The 18,158-nt window shown below is 42.1% G+C and overlaps 1 protein-coding gene across 1 annotated transcript; it reads right to left on the bottom strand.

Moving 5' to 3' along the window:
- Positions 1-1,463: 1,463 nt before the first annotated feature.
- DCSTAMP (dendrocyte expressed seven transmembrane protein) lies at positions 1,464-16,906 on the bottom strand. Its single transcript, XM_032131275.1, has 4 exons — positions 16,800-16,906; positions 8,703-9,765; positions 3,354-3,674; positions 1,464-2,650 (listed from the first exon to the last, which is right to left on the bottom strand). The coding sequence occupies exons 2-4, from the start codon at positions 9,726-9,728 to the stop codon at positions 2,579-2,581; spliced, it is 1,419 nt and encodes a 472-aa protein (XP_031987166.1). The 5' UTR covers positions 9,729-9,765; positions 16,800-16,906; the 3' UTR covers positions 1,464-2,578.
- Between the last annotated feature and the right edge of the window lie 1,252 nt (positions 16,907-18,158).

The raw sequence follows: 18,158 nt of genomic DNA, 5'->3' as shown, positions 1-18,158 counted from the left end.
CTGGCCTTTATGTTTGGAAGCAGCTACCAGGGGAAATTGTTCAATCACCTTCCCACAGATTGAGATGAGTCTGACAAATCTGTAGTTTCTCAGATTTTCCTTCTTTCACTGCTTGAAAATGGGAGTGACACGTGCTTTCTTCCAGTCCTCAGTAATCCCTCCTGATCACCATGACCGTCTACAAAAAAACTGAGATGCCTCTCAGTGACATCAACCAGTACCCTCCATACACATGGATTCCTCCCATCATGTCTTGAGGTGTTTGAGTGCTCCTGTGTGTTTGAGTGCTCTCTAACCATTAGGGGTAAGTCTTCCTTGCTCCAGCCTTTCCTTCAGGTCTGAGTGGTCTGGTATGGCTAAAGATAAGTCTTACCTGTAAAGACCAAGATAAAGAAATACCTCAGGCTTTTCCATGTCTTCTGTCACTAGTAGTGTGGTCAAGCATCTAGGTAAAATATTTACCAGAACTGAACATGTTGTACGGAATTAAAATTATTTACCCAAGAAGGATTGTCTTTTACCAGTTTGAAGGGCAAACTAAGCAATACTTAATTGTCCTGACAGATAGCAGTGGGAGCGTCCACATTCAACATTGGCTGAATTTCCTAAAGTGCAGGTATGGCATTGGCCTGAGACTCTACTCCAGAACTCAAAGTCCTAACAGATTTAGGCATCTCTCCCAACGACCGACCCACATCTGAGTCCTTTTGATGAACCATTCCCATGAGCTCCAAAGCTTTCACTTGCTCCTTGCAGAACAACAGAGAGAAAAGGTATTCTGAGCGGCAATACCATCAAACAGGAATGGCAAGAAACTCCACAGTTTTCTTCCTGATGACAAGTGAAGCAGGTGGTGGTGTTTTGTCAACCAGACTTGCCCCCATATTTGGGCTTGTCACCAGCTTGTCCTTTGGGATTGAAAGGAGCACATACAACTCCTGCCAGCAATTAGTCAGAATGCTGCCAAAAAATGTTCAGCTCTTAATGACATGTAGCTCTTCCCCTTTCATGTGCAATGGTAACAAGAGTGTATCTTCTTATCAATAGTACCTGGATAGCTATTCTGTTCTGTGAGTCCAAATTTAGAGCAACCTTCTAATTGCTTCTCTCTCACCAGAATGCTTCTTGCTACTGGTGCTTGACAGTAGCACCTAAAATACAAGCTGATGTTCTGCTACTATTCAGGGGTGTCCCACTTCAGCAAAAAGGACACAGTCAGGCCTCTCAGAGACATTCAGCACAACCCTCAATCATGCACGGCTTTAATCCAGCACCATTTTCCAGAGACAAATTGTTGTCACACCAGGAACCTGAACCACCTGCATCCATGGAGAAGTGAGACTTTGGAAGGCCCAAAGAAAAGAAGTCTTTGTGTTTTTCAGTGGTTTAGGCAGAAAATAACTTCTGGCACTTGCTATCATAGAGTTTTAAGTCTTAATTCATTCAGATAACAGAGACATTGATCAATGGCTGTCCTGAAACCATGCATTTATTATAGAGGAAGAGAGCAGAATTTCCTATTATCCAGCCTAAAAAAGGAAGTTGGCTGTGGCTGAAAATCAGAAATATACTGCCTGTTGGGCACATTTTTTAGCTCTACATTAAATCTCTAAAGCTACATCAGTCATTCCTATGTCTTTAGGCATTTTGCATTTGTTCTTGTATCATATGAAGGTCACATCACCAATGTTGGCTGAATGGGTGAAGCACTTCAGTATTGGCTCAATTTTATTTCATTGAGGGCAGTTGTGCTTATGCAACATATTTAAGCCCATTTTTGTCTCTTCTGCAAGGTTCCTCAGTCTGCAAGATTTGAAACATTGTTCACCTCTATGTATATGCCTCACCCTTTAAAGACACCCTGTTGGCACCCACAGCACCTGATTCCTCTCTCTTCTAGCTCTCGTGAGCATTCTCACTTGTACCTGTTACATGACCTCTCTCATGATTATCAAAGGCATGGTACAATCTGTGCTAGTGGTACATTCTATAGATACATGGAAGTGGGAGACTGAGACCAAGTAAGGAATTCTGGGTGGGAGACTAGGTAACAGACTAGGAGCTAGGGATGACAAAGATCCAGGCTGAAGGGCTTGAGGCTTAAGAAATAGATAAAAATGTCTAGAAACATCTAAACCGCATCCCAGAAGGCAAGGGACAGCCTCTGCTGTGTCTTCTATCTTCAGTGTCTGGCAAACATGAAGAAGACAAACCTGCTGCTGCCATTACATCCTCTGTTAGCTGAACCCAAAGAGGTTTGTTCTGTAGTCCTAAAAGCTCCAAACTGTTTTATTGCTTTTAAACAGAAGAACAGATCATCCATGATTTTCTCAAGTTTCTCAGATAATGTAGACCCCAAGTTGAAAACCAAGTATTAATTCAGTCCAGGGCAATCTGTGGTGAACTGCACACTATCCACAATGGCATCCTTTCCAAAATACTGCTGCTCACCCTTTGAGTTTGAAATTTTTACATTTTAGAATTGACATTCCATAGGAAAGATGGCGTGAAACACAGGTGGAACTAAAGCATCTCAGTCATATCCAAAGATTCACTTGGTCTTTTTCACATCATGCTGTCATTCTGCTACACTCCTTTCTTTCTTCCTCACTGCCTCTCTTGCCTTGAGTATTGGAAACCAAAAGTTGACCTGAAAAGACAGAAATATGATCTATATGGTAGTATTACTGAGTTAAGCTCACCCAGACACTAATAGCCTGTACAGTCATTGAAGGCTGTAAAAAACCCAAACTTAAACAAACTGTATGTGTGTGCTGCTCTCTGTCTGGATTTGCCTTAGATATATACATGTGTGTTAGTTATTTCCATTTGTGTGTGTGTATGTATATGTATATATATACGTACAGGATAAATGTTTTAGCAAGCAAAAAGTTCTGTTTCCTAATGGTATTTACAGTCACACTGTGTTTTAAAACAGAAATGCATCACCTTCCATTTTGCTAAGCAATATTGGAACATCTTTCTCAACATTTAAGGCTGCTCTTACTGCCTAGCATTTGCTGTCTAGATTGCAGGAATACTCTAAGTGCTTTTCATATGTTCATGAAAACAAAGTTTCTTCTATGGAGGACTCTGAATCCGCGAAGTATTTTCTTGCCAGCACATAGTCATTTGAGCATACCAATATCATGTCTGAGGCATGTGTGTTGAAGTACAAAACAAAACAATTAGATGTTCTAATCTTACCATTAGGTAATTTGTCTCTGGCTCCTGAGCATAGGGGAAAGCCTATTAGCACATAATTGAAGTTAACAAGTGTTTAAGTATTTCCTGGATCTGGCTACCACCCAGTGAGAAGATTTGGGTTTTTTTCCCCAGAGCTAATGGCTTACCGTTCTTGCAAACATGTTCTTCCCAGTTTTCTCTTGTAGCTTTCCTCTTTTTTTGAGTAATTTTGCATGCAAATAATGTATCCGTTTTATCTCAGTGTCAGGATAAAAGGAAGCTGACACAAGTATTTTAAGTTGGGTCAGGAGGCCAGAGAATAACCCAAAAATGATTAAGAAGAAGATGATAACTCCAAGCTGGATCCATGTCGTGGAGAGAGAGAGCTCTGGATGAGGGATGCAGTTATGCTTAAACAAAGGGATCTTGAAAGAATCAGTCTTTGCAATATGCTCTTTCATAGAAATGATATAGCTTTTCTCATTCTTCTGCACAAGAAAAGGTGAAAAAAAGGCATTGGTTATAATACTGACTCCCTCCTTTCTTAATATTTCTCCCACTGGACATTCAGATTTACAAAGGACCCTAAATCATCTAGACCATCCAGTGTCTATATATGGTATGCTCAAAACAATAAATTTATTGGCTATTTATAAATGTTTTGGACTGTATTTTCATGACTCCTCTTGGGACAATGTCCAGCATTTTGGACCATTAAGAACTTACCTTCTCAGTGGCTCTGTTGGGGAAATATTTGGCTAATCTGGTTATAATGATTTAATATTTTTCCACTCCTATGACTCTGCTCAGATGCCCTGTTGGAGGGTCCTTCGTTGAGAGTAAAACTGAAGATCAGGGTGTTTGTCCCTTTGGTTTTGTCTCAGCACATGATCAGCAGTGCTTCCACACCATAGTGGTTTAACACCAGCCAGAAGTCAAACTCCAAATAAGCCTCTCCCCTTCTGGTAAGAGAGGAACAAAGGCAGAGACTATGGGTTGAGATAAGTTACTGAAAGCAACAAGCAATGGAATAAGAGATGCACAGTAACAGCAGCAATATTAATAACAAAAGTATATAAAAAGAGAAGGTGGTTTACCCATGAAAGGTATTCACCACCTCAGTTTAGTTCCATGGTGCCCTGGGACAAAGACAAGATGGTGGATGCTCCCCATAGGTGACGTCCATGTGGCCTCTAGATGGTGGCTCTTCCCATGCCTGCCACCACATGGCATTCCCCAGACAAGGTGACAGGCACTCACCACAGCACTCTCCCTGTCCCCACGCCCGAGCTAGCAGAAAACAATAACAGACAAACTCCTGAAAGCAAGACTGTCTGTGTCACACCACGCCACCACTTTGGACGCTGGATTCAGCTCTGTGCAGTTGCTTCCAGTACCGGCCCTGCCACTATTGACTGCTCCACCCAGCTTCCCTCGGCTCCTTTTGGCTCAGCTCACTTGTCTGGGCTCAGGCTTGCCTCCGCCACTCTGTTCGCTGCAGCTGCCTCCCACACCAGCACTGTTTTTCAGCACCATATGCCTGAGTCAAGTCTCAGACGAACAGGAAGGCGGTGGGCAGCAAAGGACAGGGTAGGCAGGGGCAGGACTGATCCTGACAACCTTCCTGAAGGAGAGAGGGAAGCAAAAAAGTTGCACATCCAGGGGTGCTCACCCTTTCTTCACCCTGAAACCACACCTGCAGTGATGTTGTGGGTGGTATAGAACAGCAATCCAGCCATGCCCACATGGCACTAAGCCCCATCCCCTCTCTGCATCCAGGCACCGGCCCAGGCAATGCTCTGACCAAAGGTTGTCGCACAGACGAGGCTGCCTGTCCTGCTCTTGTAGGTGCCTTTGCTTAGCTGATGTCTTTCACTGCTTGTGGACCGAAACGTTTAATGAGAGAGGTAAATTAGACATGCTTCTGGGACCATACTGGCAGGCAACTTTCTGTTCTATGTGTAGGAACACAGTAGAGACACTGAATAACCCAGTCTCTCTTCTGATCATGTCAGAGGAATAACAAACTCTTCCTTGTGGATTTTCTAATCACCTTACAGAGGCCAGGCACTTCTGTTAGGTGTTCGTTGGAGAAATCAAGTTTCCAAAGCATGCTACCCATTTTCAGCCTGTCAGCCTTTCCTTGACATTATCCTGTTCCAAACTATCTCAGGATAATTTATCCCTAAACTGAACTGATGTATAGGCAAGGAAAATCTTAATTAGGAACTCAATATGAAACAGGGGTACTAGTGCATGAAGAACTTTATCGTTCATGCTAATTAATAAACGTCTCAAGTCTCTGAGTCTGTCCTGCTCACGCGGCTTCCAGACTCCCTGAGATCAGCAGCCCTGAGGCTTGATATAACAAATCTGTTGAGGTTAAATTTTACATTTTAATGTAATTAGCTTTCCTTGGGGAACTAGAAACAATCTGATGATGGCATAGTTTTCTGTTTTGAAGGAGTCAACCAGCTTTCCATGTGAGTGAACAATGCACATAGAGAAAATTCGTAGTGCAGGAACCATGAATCAGCCAGGCATGGTCAGGCTCAGGACTTCTGTCCATAGGTAGTGGGACTAAGCTCCTTTGCCCTGACTTGGGTCATGCCCAAGGCAGGTCATGGTAAGAGGCTGCCCTCAAGGTACAAAGGATAGAAAAACAGGCAAAACCAAACACAACAGTATGCAGCAAATGTGAGGCTACTACAACAGGTTGATTAGGGTCACGATCAGTTGGGTTCTTAGTATCTCCAGGGATGGAGACCCCACAACCTGTCTCAGAAACTTGTTCTATTGTTTGATCACCTGAAGATTAAACAAAAATGTATTTCCTTCAGTTTGTCCTAATTGTCTCTTCTCCCTGCACTGTGCACCACTGAGAAGTCACAGAATCATAGAACCATTAAGGTTGGAAAAGACCTAACTCCAAGATCATGGAGTCCAGTCGTTGACCAAATAACACTATAACAACTAAACCATTGAGTTGTTTCTTGAATACTTCTAGGGATGGTTACTCCATTACTTCCCTGGGCAGTCCCTTCCAATTCTTGACAACCCTTTCATTGAAGAAATTTCTCCTGTGTCTGGCTCCTTTTGTTACACCCACTCCCCATCACTTATTTACACGCACTTGTAAAATCCCCCTGAATCATCTCTCCTTCAGCCTGAACAGCCCCAACCTCATCTCACATGACAGTGCTTCAAGTCCCTTAATCATCTTCCTGACCCTTTCCTTGGCTCCTCACTCTAGTATATGCCCTTCTACTGGGTCTCAGCAGTGCTAAGCAGAGAGGAAGGATCACATCCTACAGCTTACTGGCAATGCTCTGCTTAATGCAGCCCAGATTAGCACTTTCTTTGCCGTAAGGGCACATTGCAGGCTTGTGGTCAACTTGGTGTCCAGCTCTCAAGGCCTTTTTGTGCAAAAAAAGCCACCTCCCAGTCAGCTCCCAACATGTAACGTGCATGGAGTTGTTTCTCTTCAAGGACTGCAAGACACGGCACGTTCCTTTGCTGAACATTGTGAGGTTCCTCTCGGGCCAGTTTTCTAGCCGTTTCAAGACCTTCTGACTGATAGCACAATCCACTGGTATCTCAGACCTCTTCCAAGTTCTATATTGTCTGCAGGCTTGTGTGGCTACAATCTGTTTGTCTTTGCAGGTCATTAATGAAGAGGTTAAATAATATAGGTTCCAGTGTCTACTCCTGGGGGACATCAGAAGTTGGTTTGTACCACAAGACAGAACTTTTTGAGTCCAAGAGTTCAGTCAATTTTCTGTTCACATCATTCTCCATTTATGTAGCCCACACTTTATCAGATTGTCGATGAAGATGCTGTATTCCAGCGTTCCAGCATTGGAAACCTTAATAAAAGCACAGTCAGCATCCACTGTTCTCCCTTCATCCAGCAACCTAGTGTTTGTATCACAGAAAACTCTTAGATTGGTCAAGTATGATTTAGCCTTTATAAATCCATGCTTAATACTCCTAATAGATTTCCTGGCCTTCACATGTACAAAAATGACTTCCATTATTATATCCTCTGTCATCTTCCCAGGGATAAAGGTGAGGATGACCAGACTGTAGGTCCCTGGATTGTCCTCCTTCCCCTCCCTGAAGATGGGAGTAACATCTGCTTTCTTCTGCTCTCCAGGAACATCTCCCAGGCTCCATGACATTTCAAAGACAATCAAAAGTGGCCTTGCAGTGACATCAGCCAGCACCTTCAGCACCCATGTATGCCTCCCATCAGTTCCCATGGTTGCACATTTGCTTAAATGTGCCTTAGCTTAATTCTCCTCCACCAAGGGTAAGTCTTCCTTACTCCACACTTGCCCTTGTCTCAAAGGCCTGCGATTCCTAAGGGATGGTCTTCCTAGGAAAGGCACAGCTGAAGATGCCATTCAGTACCCTGGGCTTTCTGTGTCCTTTGTTGCCATCAGGACCCCTCCTGCTTTTCACAGTGGACCTACATTTCCCCATGTCTTTTGTTTGCTGCTTATGGACCTGTAGAAGCCCTTTGTGCTGCCTATCACCCGCCTTACCTGATTCAGCTCCAGGTGGGCTTTGGCTTTCCTGTCCCCATCCTTATACAATCAGTGTATCTGCATTCCTCCTGGGACTGCTGTCCCTTCTTTCACCTAGTCTATGCTTTTTTCAGGAGCTCCTTGCTCACCCATGCTGGCCTCCTGCTGTCCTTGCTTGATTTAGTTGGTATGAATAATTCTTGAGCTATCAAATTGGGCAGCTTTACTTTGCAGTAAAGGTGAAATCTCCACCTTTAAGTGTATTCGGACAAGATCCTGAGCAATCTGATCTGTCTCTGAAGTTTGCCACAGAACCACAGAATATTCTGAGTTGGAAGGGACCCACAAGGACCATCAAGTCCAACTGTTAAGTGAATTGCCCACAGCCTCAAACCCACAACCTTGGTGTTACTAGCAGCATGCTCTAGCCAGTTGTTCATCCAACCTTGTTTTGAGCATGAGGTTGGTCTTGATGGCCTCCAGACTTATCTTCTAACCTAGTTAATCGTTCTCTATGCTGCTGCTGCTGCTCCTGCTAGAGGAACCAGGAGCTTTTGGTGACAAGTTACTATTTCGTGTGTACACACCCATGCATACAACGGATGAGCTCCTCACACTACTCAGTTAAAGAAAGGTAGGCATCTCTTACATTAGTGTCACAGTGACTTTTGACTATAAAAGTAGTGCTTCACAAATATCTGTTCTGTGAGTTGTCAAATTTACACTTCCAGTTTCCTTCATATATATATATCTGGAAGAATGAAAGCCCTTCTTCTAAAATTTACCATTCTCTAGAAATATTACAATGCTCTGGAAAGAACTGGTCAAGTATGATTTAGCCTTTAGTCTGGTTCCATCCAACATATGTATCTGTAGAGGCAATGGCCCTTTTTGAAATGAATGATATTCCAGGAAAGAATATGCTGAAGATGAAGGGAAAATTTTCAATGCTAAACTAAGAAATATATGGTACTGATAAGTACTTACATTCTGAAAGAGACTGAGTTGAATGTCTAGATCCGGTACTTCTTGGAGATATTTGTTCACAGAAACAATTAACAAATAAAACAAAGAGTCTACTGCAGCAAACAGAAGCCAGATGCAAAGATGAATAATTAAAGGGAGAAAAGAACACAGCATTTTTTTCCTGTCCTTTCTTGTGAAGAAGAAAGATGGGATTGTCACATAATCTTTTCTCTCTTTTCTGTTAAGTGGCAGAAGACAGGGTCTTTGCTGTTGCTTTTGGTGCTCGTCAAAAGCAATGAACTGTTTTGTGATATAAGTATTCTTAAATTTGGTGCTATGAGAACCCACAAATTTTTTGATAAAGAGGCCAGTTCCAAAGGAAACTAGAAAAACCCCAACTATAGGCAATACTTTCTGACCTATATAGGGCAGTATAGTCAACATAAAAGATAGCTGGTTAGCCATTCTCTGGATTTCTTGCTCTGTCTCGTTTAGCTCTTGTTTTAATGCACCATCTGAAATTGAGTAAGATGGTGTGAATTCATGCTTTAGGACCACTATATCTTTAGATAGTTCAGCAGGAAGCTTGGCTGCCTCATAAATCCATTTTATTGCCTCAACATAATATTTTATCAAGGCAAATTGCTCATGCTTTAAATGACAGGTTATACTGTCTGCCAGAACCTTTAGATTGTGAAAAATATTTTGTATGTTGCTGGCCACCACAACACCAGTGCCAGCAGTTATAAGAGCATCCCTGCCATTTTTCAGTCCACAAGAAAGGAGGAACAGAACACTAAAACAGCGCAGGTGCTTGAAACAGAAGAGCATGATAGAAAGCAAAATCCAGATGAATCCAGAAATCAGTAAGGGCCCCAAAGAATGATGTGCCAAGGAGAAGTGCATGCTAAGGAAAAAAAGAAAGCTGGAGAGGAAGCCAACTGCAGAGCAAACTGCAAAAAGCTGTATCTGATACTTCCAGCCAGGCTTCCTTTCAGATATAAAAATTTCCCATGCATTCCGAGCTATTGAGATGCAAGTTGGCATTTTCTTCTGATTGTTGCTGACACTGAAATGGCTCAAACTAAAAGGAAAGGAAAAGAAAAACACTGTTATTTACAGGGTCACACTACTGACAATGATGTGTTTTCAACTGGCTGTCCAATACTTTTTCACACTGCAAGATATGCAGGTCTGACTCATATGGGGCTGAACTGCCACACGAGACCAAAATATTTGTCCTCAATGTCACAGATATAAATATTGAAGACGTGACTAAAAGGATTTCTATCTTTTGTCCTTTTATGTTTTGCACACTTTGATTTCCCATTAGCTGTGTAGAGATAGTGGTTCACATGTACATGTGGGTGTGTGGGTGTGGGTGTGTGTGTATGTATAAGAGAGACACCAGCCTCCTGTAGCACCCACTGCTCCCCGCAGACACTAGCATTGCCTTGTAGGCACCAAGAAGGGAAAGAGAGGAGCATGGAAACTTCATATTGGTACCCCCATGAAGAGGAGCATGGCTCGATCTGTGGGGAGCAGCCAGAGCAGCTTCCAGGGAGGAAGGATCTGCTAAAGCAGCATGTGCACACTCCCCAGGGATGGGGAGTGAAGCACAGCTTCGTCAGCTGGCAGTAGGTTAGTACAGAGCAAAGAAAGTGTGCCTCAGAGGCACCATTCCTTCTTTGGGTCTCTCCTGGGATAGCACACCTACAAATTTGTCCATTTATGACAAGCTGTCCATGAGCCAGCAGTGCCCTCATGCCCAAGAAGGCCAACAGAATCTTGGGGTGCATTAGGAAGAGCACTGCCAGCAGGTTGAGGGAGGTGATCCTGTACCTCTGCTCAGCCCTGACGAGGCACATCTGGAGTTCTGCATCCAGTTCTGGGCTCCTCAGTGCAAGAGAGACATGGAGCTCCTGAAACAGGCTCAGTGAAGGGCTATGAAGATGATGAGGGAACTGGAACATCTCTCTTAGGAGGAAAGGCTGAGGGAGTTGAGCCGTTCAGCTTTGAAAGAGATGACTGAGAGGGGAATCTCATAAATGTATACAAATATCTAAAGAGAAGGTGCCAAGAGGAGGAAACCAGGCTCTTCTCAGTGGTGTCAGCAACAGGAGAAGAGCCAATGGGCAGAAACTGATGCACAGAAAGTTCCACCTGAGCTCGAGGAAAAACTTCTTTACTGTTGTAAGGTGCCCAAAAACCTTGCTCAACGTGGATCTTAAAAGGGCTTACAGTTGTTCATGTACTCTGAGCAAGACACACAGGACAAATACAGACAAGATATTCTCAAGAGGTCAAAACAACTAAAATACTTTACTGTCAACTTTAGAAAATCAGAGAACTTTGGCAAAAGATTTAGTGCAGCATTCAATCAACATAAAACCCTTCTCAAAGCATTAACTTAGCAAACTCTAAGCCTGTTCCATGTTAAGTTACTCAAAATTTCTAAGAAGGAAGAATTAGAAAGAGAGAAAGACAGGAAATACATAGAAAAGGACACACATAACTACCACTCCTGGGTTCCAGTGTGTTCAGCTGATAGAAATTCCAAGAGGAGGTAGAGTCAAGATGTGCTTGCCTCATGTTCTGCTTTCAACACTCCTTAGTATTCCTGGGCCCTTGCTGCAGGTGGGACTTCCAGTTATTTGGCCACCTAGGAGCTGGGTAAAGGGCTCCAGGGGTGGGGTGTGGAACACTGCCTCCAGTGTGCCAGTGATTGGCAGCCACTGCCAGGATGGGATACAGGCTCTAGGGGCAGGGGGTGTAGGGCAGGGCACTGCCTCACCAGAGCAAGGCTCGACCTGCCCCTTCCCCCACACACATGCACCCCAAAATGTCTCAAAACATCAATCATTCCAGTCTCTCATAACTGTGAGGGTGACTGGGCACTGGAACAGGCTGCCAGAGAAGCTGTGGAATCTTCCTCATTGGAGATACTCTGGAACCATCTGGATGCACTTCTGTGCCATGTGCTCTGGGATGATCCTGCTTGGGCAGGGAGGTTGGACCAGATGACTCACTGTGGTCCCTTCCAACCTTACCATTCTACAAGTTTGTGTTTAACCCTTTTAACCCTAATAGCTTGTGCTTGTCACCATCTCTCCTGCCTACCAGCATGCCCATTATGTAAATTACAGAGTATTTCTGTGATTCATTTCAGTTTGATGGGAGATAGTTCAGTGCTCATTTCTTCCCTTCTTCTTTTACAATATAATATTTATAGTGCAATTTGTCCAAAGATGCAAGGTCAATTTATATGCATATTAGCCTTTTAACATACTAGAACAAATGTGATACTAATTAAATAAAATAAACAGTGGTAAGTTTATCTTAAATAGGGAATAGTTGTCTTTATAAAATACATCCTGAAGATATTACTTTGTCTTTTGCTTAGCTTGAACACAGCAGGTTGCCAGGAACTAAACTATAATTTTGTACACATACTGTATTTTATTAGCATCAGACTTTATGAATCCTGCTAACATTCAGTGCACCATTTCCCCCTTCTTCTCATTATAATTAGTTATTAGTTGTGTCATTATCTCCTTTGCGTGCAACAGGAGCTGAGCATGATGGGAGCAAGCATCCATCCCCAGCTGGGACTTTCTTGGACTGATGTGCTGCTTTTCCTTGGCCTTACTTGGGCCTGCTCCTTTACAGTGCTGAGGACTATCTTGAAAAATGCTGAGTGTTTTCTGTGTTTAACCACTTCAGCACAGGCAAATAGTGGGCGGTAGGCTCTCAGGGTGGGCTTAATTCCTGGCACTATCACAGGGCCTGGGAAGGCTGAGGTAATTGCTTCCCTCCAGGGCCTAAGTGAATTCAGCTGTAAATGGCGTGTAAGAGCAATTAACAGCTCCTTCACAGGTGCAAAATTAGTTGATCAACACCCCAGAAGTAAGTAGAAGTCGCCATGTTTGGGAAGGTGCAGCAAGTGAAATGGGGAGGAGAGTCAGCACATGAGCCACCTGGCTTCAGCTCTGCCATGAGCAGAGCTGCCCTTCTGCTTATGTGGATGGTCTGCTTTGTCCTCTTTCTACTAAAAGAGGTTTTTAGGAACCAAAGTCAAAAAGGAGATGTTTATTATCCTGAAATCAAGCAGAACCAGACCTAACAGCCAGCAAACCTTGTCATCAAATCCTGTACTTCTGTGATCAGATCGTTAAACGGTATGTGCCACCACAACTTCTTTGTATATCTAAGAAAAATTGCTCTGCACAGAGAATACATCGGGCATTTTGTTCTTGATTTAAGAAGCATTAACAAAATAAAATGCAAAAAGACTAGCATTTATCTAGCTTCACACTCACATCCGTGTGAGAATGCATTTTGAGTTTCTTTAGCAGCACCAATTTCACAGCTGTTTTCGGGTATAGTTTTTGCATGGTTTTGAGTGTTTTCATATGTGGGTATGGTGAATTTGTGTTAATGCTTATAAGCATTCAGTAAATGGTTGCAATATGTGACTGGGATTTTGGCATGACTGCATCCTTAGATTTAACAAAAGTACTTCTGAACTGGGAGGCTGGAGACTTGCAAAATATGGACAGAACTTGAAAATAATCAAGAAGTCTCCTTTTCTGGGCAGATTCAATGCTGTTACATGACATCCTGCAGTACTCAGAACATATATGGTAGGTTTGTCCCTAACCTGCATGAATCCAGAGCTTTAAGGCAGGAAAGGCATTGTAGGGACACAGTGAATTTTGGAGCCTGTGGCATGAATGCTCAGGTGTCTCTCCATGGTCACTGAAGGTTGCAAAGGGAGCATTTCCATCCCTTCCAGAGCCTATCTCTAAGCTCAGACTTTTCCAGGGTAAGAGTCAGGCTCACAGTGTGCTTTTATGTTGCTTGTCTGACATCTCAGTTTTCCCCTCATAATGCATCAGCAACAGACATAGATGTTCAGCATCGAGTACAGGAGAATCACTCAAAGGAAAAAAGCTCTAAATCTTAAAAAAAACGTTTGGAAGCCGAACGTTCTTATATCACCAGGCACTTAAACAGCCGTAAATGCTTGGGAAAGGAATAATACTCTGGCTTAGAGATAGAAATAAATTTTTGGCACCACTAAAGAGGCTAATTCAGAGCTTAAAGAAATAGTAAACCTTGAGAGCTTTCTAGAATGATTCCTCTTAAAAACATAAATCACAAAAGCTTTCCTGAAAGTGCTAGGTGCAGTTAGGTATTTTAACAAGAGGCTGACGAGCAAAACCTTCATTTCAATTGCGGTCTGAAGCAAAGTACTTTTTCTTCTGTCCTGTAACATGAACTAAGGCGGGGGCTGCTACCATTATTTATGTAGCATAAGGAAAGAATTATTCTTGGAAAGGACTTTCTTGCTCTTAACTGCCAATTTCTTTCCACCATAGTTTCTAGTGATGAGAAACTCCCACAGAGGAGAGCTGGAAACTCTTGTGCTCTAATTCTGCCTCTGTAACTAATTTCTTAGTTGGGTCCAAGGGGAAGTTCTCTATGCTTTAGTTTTCCTCTCTAGGAAATTTTTACTCAGGTCTGGAAGCATGATATTCTTCTACCATATGGTGTGCTGGCAGGAGTGATTATAAAAACAAATTCTCCAAAGGAGCTTCTCTGGCAAGGAGGTTGCGCCACAGTTCTTAAGGCTTGTGATGTACTGAATTTAATGCAACATATTTAAAAGGTATTTTTCTAGTTTCATTTTAAAATAAATGAGAAAAATTTAAAAGCATTCTTAAGATCCTGCTTGTGGTATTTCAGATATGGCTACAGATTTGAGTAAGCAGAAGATAAGTACATAGCATCAAGAGTCCCTAGAAAATCCAGCTCAGCCATGAGCCCTGTGATAGAGCTATGTAATTTTTTTATAGAATGTGTTCACGCTATGTATGATTTTTCCCTGCCTTCTATGGAGACTCCTCCATATTCATCATCCAAGTAGTTGTGGCTACCTCAAACTACCAGTTTGGTCCTGTCCTGTCCAGTTTGGTCCCTTGCTCACCCTGCAGCTGATGGTGGCTTGCTACAGATAAAATGGAATAGAATAGGATAACTGAGTTGGAAGGGGCCAACAATAATCATCTAGTCCAACTGCAATAGATTGAAACTCTAAATATTTGCAGAGTGTTTCTGAAACCTTCTCTACCCAGGCTATTCCTTGCTTAGAGGTGAGCAGCAGGTCTACATTTCTAGTATATGGATTAGTCACCGATGCAAACACCTTGCCAATTTTTAATATAATGGAAGAAGCAGGTATATCTGAAAAAATATATAGTGAGTAAAAGAATGGGATTTACTAAATAATTAGGGGTTTTTTTAACAGAGACACAGCTGACTTGGCAAAGCATGACAAAAGGAGTCAGATCTCTAATTCTACTTTCTATTTTGATACAGACCTAAGTCAGGCAAAGCCTGGGGACTACAAGTGCCACTGAGTTAGGACTGAATAGTACCACCTAGTTTTTGCACCTTCACACCAAGTCGGATACAACTTTCTCTGTACAGCACTGTTGTTTGGGCTGATCTCAGGAGGAGTATGGAAGTTTGGCAGGCTCTTTGCCCACAGTAGTGTTCAGGATATTTACACATAAAAACAAGGTCTTATTAAGAGAAACATTAGGTTAAATGGGAAACGCATCCCATTGATGCCCAGCTTCACAGTGATCTTTGCCTTGCTTCAGCTACATAGTGATCTTTGCCTCATAAATCCTATCGGGATTTTATACAGGAATTAAAGAAGAGAAGGCACACAATAAGAATATAAAAAATTATTTCCTTTTTTGGCAGTTTCAGGAGCCTTCTTTTCTAGCCTGAATCAGTTACATTGAAATGTAAGAATATTACTTCTCTTTTTTGTATACTGTCAAAAAATCCAGTGCTGAACTATGGCATAGTAAAAGAAAAATACAGGAGGGAGTCCCACTTTATTTCCTTTGGTCAATGCAGGGCATTCAACAGAGAAATAAAAGCCTAATCAAAAATCCAGCAACCTTACTGCAGCTATCCCCAAGGCTTCATTGGCACCATAATCATTTCTCATGTTCACATTATTTGCTTTTAACTGCATGAGGAAGGAAGGTAAATGGTACTAAGCACATTAAACAGGAGGGATGACTAAATATCTAATCGTATATGTGCATAGAAACTTGAAATACTAAACACAGCAATGCAAATATAACAATTTATACACAAGCAAAACCAAGCAAAAATAGCAACTGATTGAGATTTCTTTTTCTTCTTGTATTGAAAATAGATAGCTTGGAATAATTCTGAACACTGCAAGATATTGCAAGTTTTTTAGGATGCCACAAATTGATTAAATGTCGTCTGAGATGTCTATAGCCCTGGAGGTTGGACTAGATGATCTTTAAAAAGGGTTCTTCTAGCCCAAGTCTCCTGTGATTCTGTGATATCCACACCTGAGCTGTCTATATGTCAATAAAGAGAAAAGGGCAGTTACCTAGAGCCGTTACTTCAGACCTGTTTTAGAATTCCACCCTCACAGAAGATGGATTGTGTCCTGTAAGAACTTTTTCTCTAGCTCAACTGTGAAAAGTGTCTGGGTTACTCAGACAGAGCTATCCAAAGCCAGGGGAGATGAACCTCTCCCTGTGTTTCCTAATTGCCAGCACAGGTTGTATTTGACTAAGCTGGGCACTCGGAGAAGGACACAGGAAGTGTGGGCAGCCATAGAATATGGACAGCTATGGAAGGGCCACAGAACAAAAAATCAAATTTTCTCATAACTCTGTGGGCTGTGTTAGGAAGCTGTGATGCAACAAACCTACAGACCTATTCTTCCCGTAAGCATGGGAAGGAATGGAGGCACAGTTTGGGAAATCCAAATGGCAGTTTGCCTATTGCCAATAACAACTCTGCAAAACACAGAAAATTCCAGTGTGAGGGATGGAAGGGAACATATGAGATTACATAGTCCCTTCTCCTAAACAGAATAACTCTATGCATACTTTTGGGAGAGTTTAGGAGTAAATTGTTTCACAAACTTTAGACTCTCCAATCAGTAAGGTGACAACAGTTAACTTAAAGCAAGTCCTTTTACCTTAGAATAGCTAGCTCAGTTCATGATTACTGTCCAAAGTTCCTTGATATTAACCTTAAAGTGTTACTTACAGGCACTCCTGTAAAGCGCTTGAAGGTCCTTCACCGTGCTGTGTGTCTCTTGACTTTGGTGGGGAACCAAGACAGACAGTAGTACAAAATCTCACATGAGTAATTGTTTTCCTATACCCTCCCTCAATGAGTCAGACACACTACAGTTTTGAAATTGTTCTGGTTTTGACAAAGATTCATGTCTTCTTTATGCACAAGACCAAAATAGTATATCATTTGCAAGTGCCACTTTCCACCTTTTTTTCTGGCAGAGTAATAGATATCAGCAAATGAGTTCAGGGCACAAATTTCAAAGATTTAATATTATGTTGAGTAATGCCTTAGGTCTAGAACATTTTAGCTATTTTGGTACTTCCTTTGAAACTAGCAGCAATTCAGTACCCAAATAAATCTAAAGCTGTAAAATTTTTCACCCCACAAATGTTCCTACTGAGATCTGTGAAAATACTTTTGCAGACAGTCTGTCAGAATACAGCCCTTAGAATAAGGCACACCTTAAATATACAATAAAGACACAAATTATATACAAAAGATAATTTATATACAGGAGGGTAGAACTGCTATGCAGAGGAACTTTTGCTTTAACTTTGGCACCTAAACTTTTATTTTATATCTACTGTTGGTTTCTGAAGACACAGTTTGCATGTGCATTTTTGTGTACAGAGGAGAAAGATAATTCTGGACACCCATACTCCCCACTTAAAATGGGTCACACACATTCTACCAATTATTGATCTGTTGAACCAGTCAGTCCTTTAATTCAGTTGTCATCAGGACCATCTGATAAAGAGGACAATAGATTTAAAGGAAATCAAATGCTGATACACAGCTTCACAAGGGGAACAGCAACAAAAAGAGTAAGAGGATTGTTACACACCTATGATACCTTTTCAATAACATCCTTCATACACTGCCTTTTTCAGCCATTTTCAGGACTAACTTGCAATTATGATTTTACTGTTTATGTTTAATCTTTCAGATTCATTTTTCTCAGAAATGTCATAGGTGGTTTGGTCCATTGCAGAGTTGTTATCCGCTACATGTAAGGAATTCTAAATTTGAGACTGACTCTCATTTAGACTCTGATTTCAAAGATCCAGAGCTGTACACCAGTCTCAGTTCTGTCCTTGGACTCTTTGCAGAATCCAATCAGCTACTACTGTAGTGCTGGCATGTACGTTATCTATTTGCCCTTGGTTGAAATGTCCCTGCATGTAATTTTCCAGACAGCTGGTTTTCCAGCAGGTACTGATAGCACTGAAGTACCAGGTTGAGTCCAGATTTCCCTTCCACAGTGCAGCCATAGCCCTGCTCTTCCAAAAGCAGCTACTGAACAAGTTCAGAAAGCTGACAGACAGC

This window comes from Corvus moneduloides, chromosome 1 (assembly GCF_009650955.1).
Source record: "Corvus moneduloides isolate bCorMon1 chromosome 1, bCorMon1.pri, whole genome shotgun sequence".
Taxonomy (NCBI): domain Eukaryota; kingdom Metazoa; phylum Chordata; class Aves; order Passeriformes; family Corvidae; genus Corvus; species Corvus moneduloides.
This window is presented reverse-complemented; position numbering and strand designations above follow the sequence as displayed.

Coding starts and splice junctions, on each gene's coding strand:
- DCSTAMP (XM_032131275.1), bottom strand. CDS start 9,728: ATGCCAACTTGCATCTCAATAGCTCGGAATGCATGGGAAATTTTTATA. Junction 3,675..8,702: donor AACTCAGTCTCTTTCAGAAT/GTAAGTACTTAT, acceptor TTTCTTGTGCAG/AAGAATGAGAAAAGCTATAT. Junction 2,651..3,353: donor AGAACATGTTTGCAAGAACG/GTAAGCCATTAG, acceptor CTGTCTTTTCAG/GTCAACTTTTGGTTTCCAAT.